Consider the following 13,635-nt stretch of genomic DNA (forward strand, 5'->3'; position numbering starts at 1 on the left):
AAAACCATTGGTAATTTTGCCTAGAGATATTTCCATAGGGAGTGAGTAAATAATTGCACTGTGTTCAAGAAAGAATGTGGGGTGATAAAGTAAGATCATAGAGGATGAGAAACAAGTAAATGTGTTCGAAAGGGGATAGAGAAATGAGGCAGTTGCTGGATAGAAGATATGGATAAAGTGAAATTTTACCTTATTGAATTGTGACATTTTCAGCATGTTTGTAGGTTGGTGAATGGTTAAGTGGAAAGGGAGAAATTGATGTTACAGAAGAAAGGAGATAATTCATGAAGAAGGGTCTTTTACTAGTTTAAAGGCGAAAGAATCTAGTGTCCTCATGAAGAAGTCAATCTGAGAAAGCAGGGACAGTAACTCAATGAAACAAGAGGAGGTACAAGTCATTTGGAACAGGATTACTTAATGATTTCATATTTATGTTCTTGGTGATATATAAAGGGAGACCAGTCAGTACAATGGAATGTATTCCAACCAATCTTAGCATGAAGTTGTTATTTTTTTTAGTTTTCCCCAAAATCTCTTCATTAGCATGAAGTTGAAACATTTATTGATAGGGAAAGATGCCTACAATATTATGTGGTATCAAAAAAGTAAATGCAGAAGAGTATGTCTGCAATTCATTTTCAGTAAAACTACAAGTTTATGATCATATACTAGTTGGTATATGCTATTTGCATAAAGTAATAATTACCCTGAGACTAGAAATCGTGAAAAAGTTGTTTACTTTTACCTTTCCTCATTAAATAACAATTGAATATTAAGGGGTGGAAGAGGAACCTAGATCAGAAGTTTACTCACCTGTCTCCCCTGCCTTAAATAAAAACTATTCCCAGTATTTTATATAAGTTTCACTTTAACATGAAAGGAGCTACGATATGTTTTGAATCAGACTTTATGACAGAAATACTGTAATTAATTATTTGAATTTCCAGATGCCTTATATTAAAGATATGATACATGGTGCTTTATGATATTACTTTGTTTAAACTAACATACTGACTGTCTCTCAACAAATAAATGCTATTTTCCAGAGTCTACAGTATATTGTGGGCCCCCTCCATCTATTAACAATGGAGATATCACCTCGTTCCCGTTATCAGTGTATCCTCCAGGGTCAACAGTGACATACCGTTGCCAGTCCTTCTATGAACTCCAGGGCTCTGTAACTGTAACATGCAGAAATAAACAGTGGTCAGAACCACCAAGATGCCTAGGTGAGTTCTTCACATTCTCTCGGAATCTGAGATTTAATATTCATAATGTAGTTTTTATGGACTAATTTCATATAATAACCCTTAAGTTTCATTCAGTCAAAATCTTTCTTGTCAAATGTAAATACATACAAAGAAACATTTGAAAAATTTGCTTTAGGCAAAGTGAGAAAAATTTATTTAAAAACTATAAATAAAATTTTAAAGACCTACGTATGATAAGGTGTATTATGAAATTCTATAAATGGAGACCAAAGCTATTTATGGGGCCTATTCTCATACCATTAAATATCTTCATGTTATAAGCATCTACCTGAGAACTTCTCACAGAGATCATTTGAAAAACATTGGTCTAGGAAAGCTGTCATTTAATACTGTATAAAGTTCTACTTGTAAACCTGAAAGCTTTCCCTAGTAGAACATCCAGTTGACTAATACTGACATGGCTTTTTACTTGTATGTTGCCAGAATTTCTGGCAGGAGAGAGAGAAAATCTGGAAGAGTTATTGAGCCACTTTCTAAATCTTCACTATCCCTTCTTTTCACCCTATTTTTTTCTACTACAAAATAATGCCAAAATAATGCCAATATTAAGTTTCCACAAATTCATGTGTTGTGGCATTAAAAAAATTAACATAGTAGACTCCTTATGAAAATTTGGAGATTCACTTTTGGGGTTTAAAAGGAGATTGTTTTATTGGTCATGACAAACTAAAAGGGACGAGATACAAAGAATATGGGTGAATTAACAACACTAATTATGGGAAAAGCATGAACGTCAGTTTACTCTAGAATAAGCAGAAGAAAACTGTAATTTCCATAAACCCCTCTGTTTTCTGGTGTCCAAAAGAGACACCATGATAATAAGGATCTGTTCCTACAACAGTTCTCACTATGGCCCGATGCCTCGATTCAAAGGGCTAGACTAGAAGTTTCTTATAGTCTTGAAAATTCATCCTTCTGATGATGTCTCTTTCTTCCACCTTCTGTAGTAACAAATTACCCCAATGCCACTATGGCCTATACAGTGCTTCCAACCACTACTCTATGTGAGTCCCCTCTCCCAGGATATCATTAAAATTATGTGGGAACTGAACTCAGAAAATGTTGAGTTAGTATAAGGCAGAAGTATCATCTGAACCATTTTGCTAGAATGTGGAAAAACTAGGTTTCAAAGGTAACTTCTAGGGTTTAAGTTGGAGGGATTGATGTATAGACAAAAATGCCGTTATCTAATATTTTAAGTGCCACAAAGTTTTAGATGGTCCAATAATTTAAAATAGGCAGAAATTATCATGGCCAGTGATCATAAAATAAATTTCCAAAAGAAAAGCAAGAACAAAATTTGTAACCTAAAAAGTGTGTACCATGTTGACAATCAGAGTTTGTGGGAAGGTCATTCTAGCAAAAAGAAACAGTATTTTGAGCAATAACAAACACACAATTACAAAAACAAACAAGCAACAAAACCCATCATAGGTATCTAGACAATTCAAGGAAACATGATCTAACTATGAAATGTAAAATAATTTTATTTCCCATGAGATAGGAGATTAAGATTGGACAGCTCTGAAGAAATAATTTTTTCCAGCCAGGCCTGGTGGCTCACGCCTGTAATCCCAGCACTTTGGGAGGCCAAGGCGGGACGAATCACTTGAGGTCAGGAGTTTGAGACTAGCCTAACCAACATGAAGAAACCTCGTCTCTACTAAAAATACAAAATTAACTGGGCGTGGCTGGCATATGCCTGTAATCTCAACTACTTGGGAGGCTGAGGCAGAAGAATCACTTGAACCCGGGAGGCGGAGGTTGCAGTGAGCTGAGATTGCGCCATTGCACTCCAGCCTGGGCAACAAGAGCGAAACTCCATTAAAAAAAATGAAATAATTTTTTCCAAAACCAGACATAAATTTCTTTGAATGGTTCGTAGGTATTGAATGAAGTAGGAAGCCATTACATATTTTTAATAGCAGTTTCTTGACATAGTATCTTTTTTTATTTTTATTTTTTTCGAGACAAAGTCTTGCTCTGACACACAGGCTGAAGTGCAGTGACATGATCTCAGCCCACTGCCACCTCCGCCTCCTGGGTTCAAGTGATTCTCCTGCTTCAGCCTCCCGAGTAGTTGGGATTACAGGCACATGCCACCATGCCCGGGTAATTCTTGTATTCTTAGTAGAGAGGGTTTCACCATGTTGGTCAGGCTGATCTCGAACTCTTGACCTCATGATCCATCCGCCTCGGCCTCCCAAAGTGCTGGGATTACAGGCGTGAGCCACCGCGCCCGGCCAAATGTAGTATTTTAAAATTATCAGTTGACTAAGAACATGTGGTTATTTTATACCAAGAAAACATGCAATATGGGAAAATTGTTTAAGGCCCTGGCAGAGATAGATTAGGGTCTCAATTAGTAGGTAAAAAACAGGAACCAAATGAAAGAGGGGTTAAAGATAACTTCAGAATTTCTCAATTTATGGAGAATATTCTCAGGTGCTTAACACATAAGAATATTTACAAATCTTGGCAATGCGGGCTCTTTTTTGGTTCCATATGAACTTTAAAGCAGTTTTTTCCAATTCTGTGAAGAAACTCATTGGTAGCTTGATGGGGATGGCATTGAATCTATAAATAACCTTCGGCAGTATGGCCATTTTCACGATATTGATTCTTCCTATCCATGAGCATGGTATGTTCTTCCATTTGTTTGTGTCCTCCTTTATTTCACTGAGCAGTGGTTTGTAGTTCTCCTTGAAGAGGTCCTTTACATCCCTTGTAAGTTGGATTCCTAGGTATTTTATTCTCTTGGAAGCAATTGTGAATGGAAGTTCACTCCTGATTTGGCTCTCTGCTTGTCTGTTACTGGTGTATAAGAATGCTTGTGATTTTTGCACATTAATTTTGTATCCTGAGACTTTGCTGAAGTTGCTTATCAGCTTAAGGAGATTTTGGGCTGAGACGATGGCGTTTTCTAAATATACAATCATGTCATCTGCAAACAGGGACAATTTGACTTCTTCTTTTCCTAACTGGATACCCTTGATGAGTTTGCGTCCTTTGTAGGGACATGGATGCAGCTGGAAACCATCATTCTTAGCAAACTATCACAAGAACAGAAAACCAAACACCGCATGTTCTCACTCATAGGTGGGAAATGAACAATGAGATCACTTGGACTCGGGAAGGGGAACATCACGCACTGGGGCCTATCATGGGGAGGGGGGAGGGGGGAGGAGGGAGGGATTGCATTGGGGAGTTATACATGATGTAAATGATGAATTGATGGGTGCTGAAGAGTTGATGGGTGCAGCACACCAACATGGCATAAGTATACATATGTAACAAACCTGCACGTTATGCACATGTACCCTAGAACTTAAAGTATAAAAAAAAAAAAAAAAAAGAATATTTACAAATCAATCAAAATTCAATATAAAAAACATGTAGGGTATATAAACAGAAAATGAAAAACATATGGCAAACATGAAAAAATGCTTGTCTACACCAACATAAAATTTCAATGAAGTGGCAATGTTCAACTAGGAAATTGGCAAAAAGAAAAAATATATAACATAAAGATTTAGCAAGGATGTGGGAAGTTAAGCAATCTAATATACATACAAGTGTATAATTACATACACATGTGTGTATACATAATAGAAATATATATTACATATTACATATATTTTTAACATATATGTATACACATATACACATAATACACATAATATATGTATACATATAATATGTTATGTATATATTTACTATATAATATACAAATATATTTGTACATTAGATATAAATTGATATTACATTAGATATAAATTGTATGTAACATTATATATATAAAATTAACATACATATATTACAATTAACATACATATAATGGTATGTGTTATATATACAAATTATATTATTATATATTATATATATATAAATATATATAAAATACTGATTTTAAGAAAGAATGAGTGATATCTGTGGTCAGGGAAGAAGATAACACTGTTTTTCCTACAGAAATCAAGGTTTCACAAAAGTTAAGATTCGCAGATAGTTACATAATAAAAAGGGATATCTAAACAAACAACATTCATGCTGGTAGAATTTTTAGTAAAGTATAGCAATTAAGAGCTCAGGCTCTGAACTCATACTGGCAGGATCCATATTCTGGCTCAAAACACTCACTAAACTGTGTGGCCTTGAGAAAATCTCTTAGCATTCATTTCCTCATATGTAGCCCATACACAGCGCTAAGAACAACACCAAGAATAGCTCAGTCAATATTATTTTTAAATAAATATTAATATTTTTCATCATTTTAATTCCAAAATACTCTTCAGTGCAATTTCACTATTCTATGAAAAGTAAAGATGTATTATTGTTTATTTATTTTATTGTACCATTTCTTCTTTCAGATCCATGTGTGATATCTGAAGAAAACATGAACAAAAATAACATACAGTTAAAATGGAGAAACAATGAAAAAGTTTATGCAAAAACAGGGGATGCTGTTGAATTTCAGTGTAAATTCCTATATAAAGCGAAGATATCATCACCATCATTTCGAGCAATCTGTCAAGAAGGGAAATTTGAATATCCCATATGTGAAAGAAGCTAGCATAATTTTCCTGAATAAATTCTTAAGACATACATCTATGCTAAGAGTAGCCATTATGTAGCCAATTCTGTAGTTACTGCTTTCATTCTTTCAGGTGTTGTTTAACTCAGTTTTATTTACAACTCTGGATTTTCAGAGTTTTTGAAATTTGTAAGCTGCGAGAATGACGCTTCACTTAATAAGAGGGGGTCTTAGTCCATTTTACATTGTTATAACAGAATATCACAGACTGGGTAACTTCTAACCAATAGTTTATTTGTTTCATAAATCTAAAAGCTGGGCAGTCCAAAATTGAGGGGCTGCATCTGGTGAGGGTCTTCTCAAAGCGTCATAATATGGTGGAAGGTATCACAACATGGTGGAAGGCATCATGTGGCAAGAGAGCATGTTCATGGGAGTGAGAGAAAAAGGGAGAGAGAGAGAGAGAAAGAGTGGTGGGGGCAGGGAGGAGGATAAACTCATCCTTTATGAAGACACCACTCCTGAGAGAATAATCCAATTCCATGATAATGGCATTAATCCATTCAAGAAGACAGAGCTCTCATGACTTAATCACATCCTAAAGGGCTCACCTCACAACATTATTGCATTGGGAGTTAAGTTTCCACACAAACTTTCGGGGACACATTCAAACCACAGGAGAAAGTCGTATTATTCCTGGGCAAATCACAATATGGGGAATTGTATTCATAAATGTCCACAGAGACAGTAAATGTTCTCGCTTCAGTACTTAATTCATCTAATCCCTCCTGTTTGTCTCAAATTATAACTTTGAAGCTTTCTGAATTAACTTTATTTAAGAGGAAACGTAGATGTTATTTTAGTCTCTATCTTCATGTCATCATCACTTAAAAACCTGCAAAAGCTGTCAACTTTTGTGGTTGTAGCAATTCTTAATAAATATTTATAAATCCTCTAATGTAAGTCTAGCTACCTATCTAATACTGAATACCCCTTAAAGTATTAAATGCCCCATCTCCTATAAAAAAGTAGACTTTGAAGTTTTAACCAGTTCTTCTGTGGAGTTTCTAATCTAGTCAAGAGGTGATATACACATACAAAAAGGTGAAAATTGTTAGGTTACAAAATTGCATATACAGAATTATCTAGATGTGTATAAATGGTTGTAGAAGAAAGAGTGAGAGAAATAAAAATTATGGCTTTAATAATTCTATATGGTTTAGGTTTAAAAAGTTAAAATAGGATGGGCACAGTGGCTCACACCTGTAATCCTAGAACTTTGGAAGGCCAAGGCAGGTGAATTGCTTGAGGCCAGGTGTTCGAGACAGCCTGTCCAACATGGGAAAACTTTATCTCTAACAAAATACAAAAAAAAAAATAGCCAGACAAGGTAGTGCACACCTGTGATTCCAGCTACTTGGGAGGCTGAGGCAGAAGAACCTGGAAAGCGAAGGTTGCAGCGTGCCAAGATCATGCCACTGTAGTCCATCCTGGGTGACAGAGCGAGACTCTGTCTCAGAGAAAGAAAGAAACGAAGGGAAAGAGAGAGAGAAAAAAAAGAAAAAGGAAGGAAGGAAGGAAGGAAGGAAGGAAGGAAGGAAGGAAGGAAGGAAGGAAGGAAGGAAGGAAGGAAGGGAGGGAGGGAGGGAGGGAGGGAGGGAGGGAGGGAGGGAGGGAGGGAGGGAGGGAAGGTAAGGAAAGGAAGGAAGGAAGGGAGGGAGGGAGGGAGGGAGGGGAGGGAGAGAGAAAGAAAGAAAGGAGGAAAGGAAGAAAAAAGGAAGAAAGAAAGAAAAGAAAGAAAGAATATTTTCAAATTCTTCACTTTTTCCCAAATTTTACATTTTTCATGTTGAATGTATATTACTTTTATATTCAGAAGAGAGTAATCAAAACTGTCACTAACAAACAAGGCAATAGAAGATGGATATAAAGACCATGTTAGTCATGATGCTGATTTCATGCAACAACTTTATTATTTTTTGATGCACCATAGTTTGGGAAAACACTAAACAGAAAGTATTAGAAATATATTTTAGATATTCCTGTACTTCACACAGCATTTCTTAATTAAAATGTTTTTGGTCAGAAAGTTTTTTTAGGTAGCCTGGAGGATGGAGGTTGCAGTGAGCCAAGATGGTGCTACTGCACTCCAGACTGGGCAACACAGTGAGACTTTGTCTCAAAAAAAAAAAAAAAGATTTTTAAAAGTATCTATTAAAAATATGACTACTAAAACAGGTAAAAATTAAGACTTAAAATATTCATCACCACAGATTTGACAATTGATTCTTAGATATCACACCAAAACCACAAACAAGAAAATACAAAGTACAGAAATTGCATTTTCTCAAAATGTAAAATGTCATGCTTCAAAGGATACTATTGAAAAAGGAAAATAGAACTCACACAATGGGAAAAAAATATTTGCAAAATTGTATGTCTCATAAAGTACTTGTATCGAGAATATATGTAAGGAACTTTTACAACCACAAAAAAAAGAGAAATAAGGCAATTTCAAAATAAGCAAAGGATTCAAAGAGACATTTCTCTAAAGAAGATATACAAATGGCCAATAGGCACATGAAAAGATGTATAACATTATTAATTATTAAGTAAATATAAATCAAAACCACAGTGAGATAACACTTCACACCCTCAAAGATAGGTATAAGCAAGAAGTCAGGTAATAACAAATGATGTCAAGGAAACCGGAAGCAACATACACTTCTGGTGGGGATACGAACTGGTTTGGCCAATTTGGAAAACAAGCTGCAGTTTTTTACAAAGTTAAACAACAACATTGCCATTAATTCAGCAGTCTACTCCTAAATACATACCTAAGATAATTTTTTTTAGATGTGCCCACAAAAACACTTGTACACGTATATTTATAGCAGCATTATTTGTGTTAGCCAAAAGTAGGAAACAATCTAAATGCTCATCAATTGATGAATGGGTAAACAAAATGTGGCATATCTAAACAATGGAATATTATTTGGGCATGAAAAGGGAATGAAGTAATAATAGATGCTATAACATGGATGAACCTTGAAAATATTCTGCTAAGTGTAAGAAGCCAGTCACAAATGACCACATATTATGATTCCATTTTTATGGCATGTCCAGACTAGGCAAACATATAGAGATAGAAGGTGGATCTGTGGTTGGTTAGGGTTGGAGCTGAAGGAGAGAGGTTAAAAGCTGATAGCCAAAGTGTACAGGGTTTCTTTTTGAGGCGATAAATATTCTAAAGTTGATGGTGGTAATTGTTGTAAAACTCTGTGATTATATTTAAAAAATTAAATTATACCCATTAAGTGGGTGAATTGTATGGTATGTAAATTAGATCTCAATAAAGACGTTACAGAAAATAGCAGTAAATGTTTACAATTCATGAGAAGGATACACTGGAAATTTAAAAACTAAAAATGGTTTTAACATTTAGGCTTAGTAGCAGAATGTAGAAAAAATTATCTGGGGTTGAATAAAAAAATAAGAATTTGTTACTCACACTTGCTATCTATTGAAACAGCTGGCTTCATGTCTAGGAAGAAGGCAGGTAACAGTTTTCGATTCTGAGGGGGAAATCTTGAATATAAATATTACCTAAAACTTAAAATATATATATATATATGTGTGTGTGTGTGTGTGTTTTATTCTGAGTACAATCATAACCTTATTTTATTTTATCTTTATTTTTATTTTTGTAGTGATGAGGCCTTACTATGTTACCCAGGGTGGTCTCAAAGTCCTGGCCTCAAGCCATCCTCCCTCCTCAGTCTCCCAAAGTGTTGGGATTACAGGCAAGTGCACCACACTGTTCCTGTAACAGTATTTTAAACTTGAACGCTCTCTCTCAGTTCCTGAGAATTTTTCTAAGTTTCTCAAGCTATTCTGTGACACATTCTAAAGCAAGGTGTTTGAACAACAATATAGGGCTCGTTGATAATGTTTGCTTCACTTACCTTACTACTCCCCTCCAAAGTATAAAGGAAGCCAGACAAGCAAAAGGACTGAAATTAGAAATTACAGAAAACATTTCCTTACAGATATTTGTCAGGCGTTGTGAGTACCACAACCACTTTTCTTGGGGGAGATGGGTAGAGCTTCATTCCCCATTCCCTCCAGTGTAATAAGAAGGGCTTCAAAGAGATTACTTGGGTGGGTTAATCAAGAAAAGACTGACAAAGCCTCCACCCCGACCGCCACTTGGCTCGTCCCCCTACTGGAAATCTAAATCCTTTTTTACTAGATAGTAAAATGGTATGCGGTGGAAAAAATGAATTCCTGGAACCAAAACATAAAATGCAAAGGCTGATAGGATTATAAAATGAAAGCTGAAATGTTTAAGCAGGTTTTATGTAAAGTAGTTGTGTATCCTTTACCTAAATGTTTCGTGGAAATGGATATTGTGTCTGACTGAGGAATGTTTCCCCTGCCTAGGACTGTAAAACAGGACGTATAAATCAGCCCTGTGAGCAATATTAACTGAACGTGCTAAATCGGAGCTAGTAAGATTGTCCAAGCCTAGCGTTTAGAGTGAAAGCTGAGAGTGCTGGTAGGGAGGAATCCTCCATTTGAGAGCCCTTTGTGGAATGTTCACTGGAACTGATGGCAAAAGCCTGTGAGTTCCTCCCAACAGCGACTACTAGCGCATTAGAGGAGAGAACTTCCCGCTTTCGGGGCATTTATTGCATTGCTATGGGAAAGTACCCTTCTGCAAATGGAAATAGCAGTGCACAAAAGACTTCCATAATAAAATGGAAATGATTTGCATAGGATCTTGCTACTTGGGGAGCACAAGGAGGAGATTCTAAGAATCAGGGAGCTACTTTTTCCCCTTGGCCTGACTTTTTCAATTCAGATTTGACTTACGGATGACAATTTATAGGTGAACAAATGACATCCTGTTTGGAAGCTGCTACTCTGTTTGAAAACGCCTCAAGAAAACCTTTTTATTTTGAGATATTTATAGCTTACCAAGATTGAGTACAGTATATTTTTGCGAGCAAAATTTACCTTCTTTCTATCCAAGATCTCCAAAACTTCGAAACTATTCATGAGTATTCTTCTTTAAGAGAAATATAATTATTTGCATAAGTTCAGTAAGAATCTGTTTTATTTTGTAACAGGATAAAACTGGAGACACTAGTTATTTTACCAAGACTTTGACTGAAATGGCATGTTTTCAGATATGACCAGACTGAGGAATTGAGGCTAACTTTATAGAGCCAATAAAAAGCCCCTTAGAAAGGCTGGCTTAGTACCTTGTCTAAATGATTCCCGTGCAAAGTTTCTGACTTATAGTAAGTAAAAAGAATGTCACTTTCAAAAAGGCCCAGGAGCCTCAAGATATTTTGGGACCTCAAAAGGCAAGGAATTTGTACATGTATGAGAAGCACAGTCTAATGGCAAGTCCTTGGCTTGGTTTCTGGCCTTGAGGCTTTTAAAAAGTCAAATCTAGGCCGGGCGCGGTGGCTCACACTGTAATCCCAGCACTCTGGGAGGCCGAGACGGGCGGATCACGAGGTCAAGGCGATCAAGACTAACCTGGCTAACACAGTGAAACCCCGTCTCTACTAAAAATACAAAAAAATTAACTGGGCGTGGTGGTGGGCGCCTGTAGTCCTAGCTACTAGGGACGTTGAGGCAGGAGAATGGCGTGAACCCAGGAGGCGGAGCTTGCAGTGAGCGGAGATCGTGCTGGTCTGGACTACAGAGCGAGACTCCCTCACCAAAAAAAAAAAAAAAAAAAAAAAAGTTAAATCTGAAACTCCTTATAAATGTTCCAGCCAAACCAACTTAAAAGACTTCTAAATGACTGATCACTATTCTTGCTGTACTTCATGCAAATGACCAAGGCAAATATAATGAGACCAAAATTTATTTTGCAAATAAATTGGCCTGCTTTCATTTATTATTGGTAGGAATGGGAACACTAGAGAGAGAAAAATTTAGATTCTAGCCCTGACCACTGTTGCTGAATTTTTGTTATCTGTCTACAATTCGGGCTAAATCCTGATTTATTTCCTGGCTGCAACAAGTCTTTAAAGAAGAACCAGGTTTTAATTTTCCTTGTGATGCTTTAAGTTGGCTCCTTAATGGAATGGGTTCTTTTTTGTTGTTATTCTGGCCTACAAATTCTCTCTTTATTGTAATCCTCTGTGCATAGTATTTCTACCATTCGAATTATTATTGTTATGTGTCTCTCAAGGTTTTACTTCTTCCAAGGAAATGGAAGTCATGGTATCCTAGAGATGATTCAACAGAGCCTGTGAATCTTGCCCATCTGGAATCTCACTGGGTCCCGATTCATTTACCTTTACTATAAACAAAGGTGAAGGCAATATGTAAAATAAATTAAGATGTACTTGCTGAACTGATGGGGGGTGCTTGCAAGGAAAAAAGCAAGGAAGAGGGAAGACAGGGCCTACTGACTTTCTTCCTGTAGTGTCATCCAAGGGGAGACATGATATGCAATTATATGTCATTGCTTTGCAATCAGGTCTTCCTAAAACTACAGTGTAAAAGTTAGGAATTATGAGTTCAGGCCAAATAATTACCTTCCGTTCTCAAAAAAGAGAGTTTCTGCCATGCTGATTTCTTCAAAGCAGTGGGCCTCTACTAATTTCAAACTAGAACTGGGAAGCTTTGAAAATTATCATAAGAATAGTATTTATTTGATTTACTATCTTCTTCATGTCCTAACTAAGCTAGAATTGAACTGGACTTTAAAGCAATTTAAGAATAATAGAATGTGTCACCATTCTACATGTAAATTTCAGGCATTATATCTAGCAGACTTATTTCTTCAAAAAATAAGAAGAATATGACCACAGAGTACTTGAGTACCAAAAGGACTTTCAGATTATAACTGTTAAATTAGCAGTTCTAGCACTAAAGGCATAATTATAAAATTTGACATTCAGCATTTACTAATGTTCTTTTGTCATTAGAAAGTGATTGGATTCTGGTCACATTTATTCCCAGTTGAATCTTATGGGAATTAACACTTATTGATTTATATCTAGAATTATCATTTCAACCGAATTGCAAATACATCAAAGAAAGCATACTAGGTTTATATTGTAGACATCCTACATGAGGCCCTGAAACAATATTCATAGATCCCTTATCTACTAGACATATAATATGAAAAAGTCATACATGATGACTAAATCAAGTCTGAAAAATGGTTTAATTACTAATTACCTAAGTGAAAATTCTTTTAACACAATGTATAACATTTTTCTTCTTTATAAACAAACTTTACTATCTCATTCTCATGCCACCCTCACCAAACGAGTGATATCTACCACCCAATCTAGCCAATCCCTTCATCAAGTCAGTCTTCATCCTTCCCCCTTCAAGTCCTGGGGTTTCTGATAAGCAGAGTTATACTATACTCCTACATCATCTACTATTTCTTTGCCTTAAATCTGAAGCATGGCAGAGCAGTTGTTTGGAGCTCCTACGACAACTATTATCCAATAGATAGCAGAACATTGCATTCAGTCACCTATACTCCCGTCACCACCCTTGAGCCTGGAGGGGCTACATTGCCAGACCCAAGGTTCAACTCTAACACTTGACATTATTGGACCAACATCATTTGTGTTAACATTTCCCTGTTGATTTCAGTCAATAAAGGAAGTCCAAGATCTACTAGATCATACATTTCCAAGCTCTCATCCAATACTGCTTTATTTTATTTACTATTACCATTATTATTACTCTGAGTCAAAGTCTCAATCTGTTACCCAGACCAGAAAGCAGTGGTGCGATCATGGCTCACTGCAGCCTCAACCTCCCAGGTTCAGGTGATCCTCTCAC

The 13,635-nt window shown here is 36.2% G+C and overlaps 1 protein-coding gene across 1 annotated transcript in view; it reads left to right on the plus strand.

Moving 5' to 3' along the window:
• CFHR5 (complement factor H related 5) overlaps positions 1-5,873 on the plus strand; it is a 30,273-nt gene extending 24,400 nt beyond the window's left edge. Inside the window, exons 9-10 of the mRNA XM_010358454.2 lie at positions 1,047-1,229; positions 5,639-5,873. Coding sequence (XP_010356756.2) covers positions 1,047-1,229; positions 5,639-5,841 — 386 coding nt within the window. The 3' untranslated portion in view covers positions 5,842-5,873. The remainder of the gene's footprint in view (positions 1-1,046; positions 1,230-5,638) is intronic.
• Positions 5,874-13,635: the final 7,762 nt, after the last annotated feature.

Source organism: Rhinopithecus roxellana, chromosome 1 (genome assembly GCF_007565055.1).
Source record: "Rhinopithecus roxellana isolate Shanxi Qingling chromosome 1, ASM756505v1, whole genome shotgun sequence".
NCBI lineage: Eukaryota > Metazoa > Chordata > Mammalia > Primates > Cercopithecidae > Rhinopithecus > Rhinopithecus roxellana.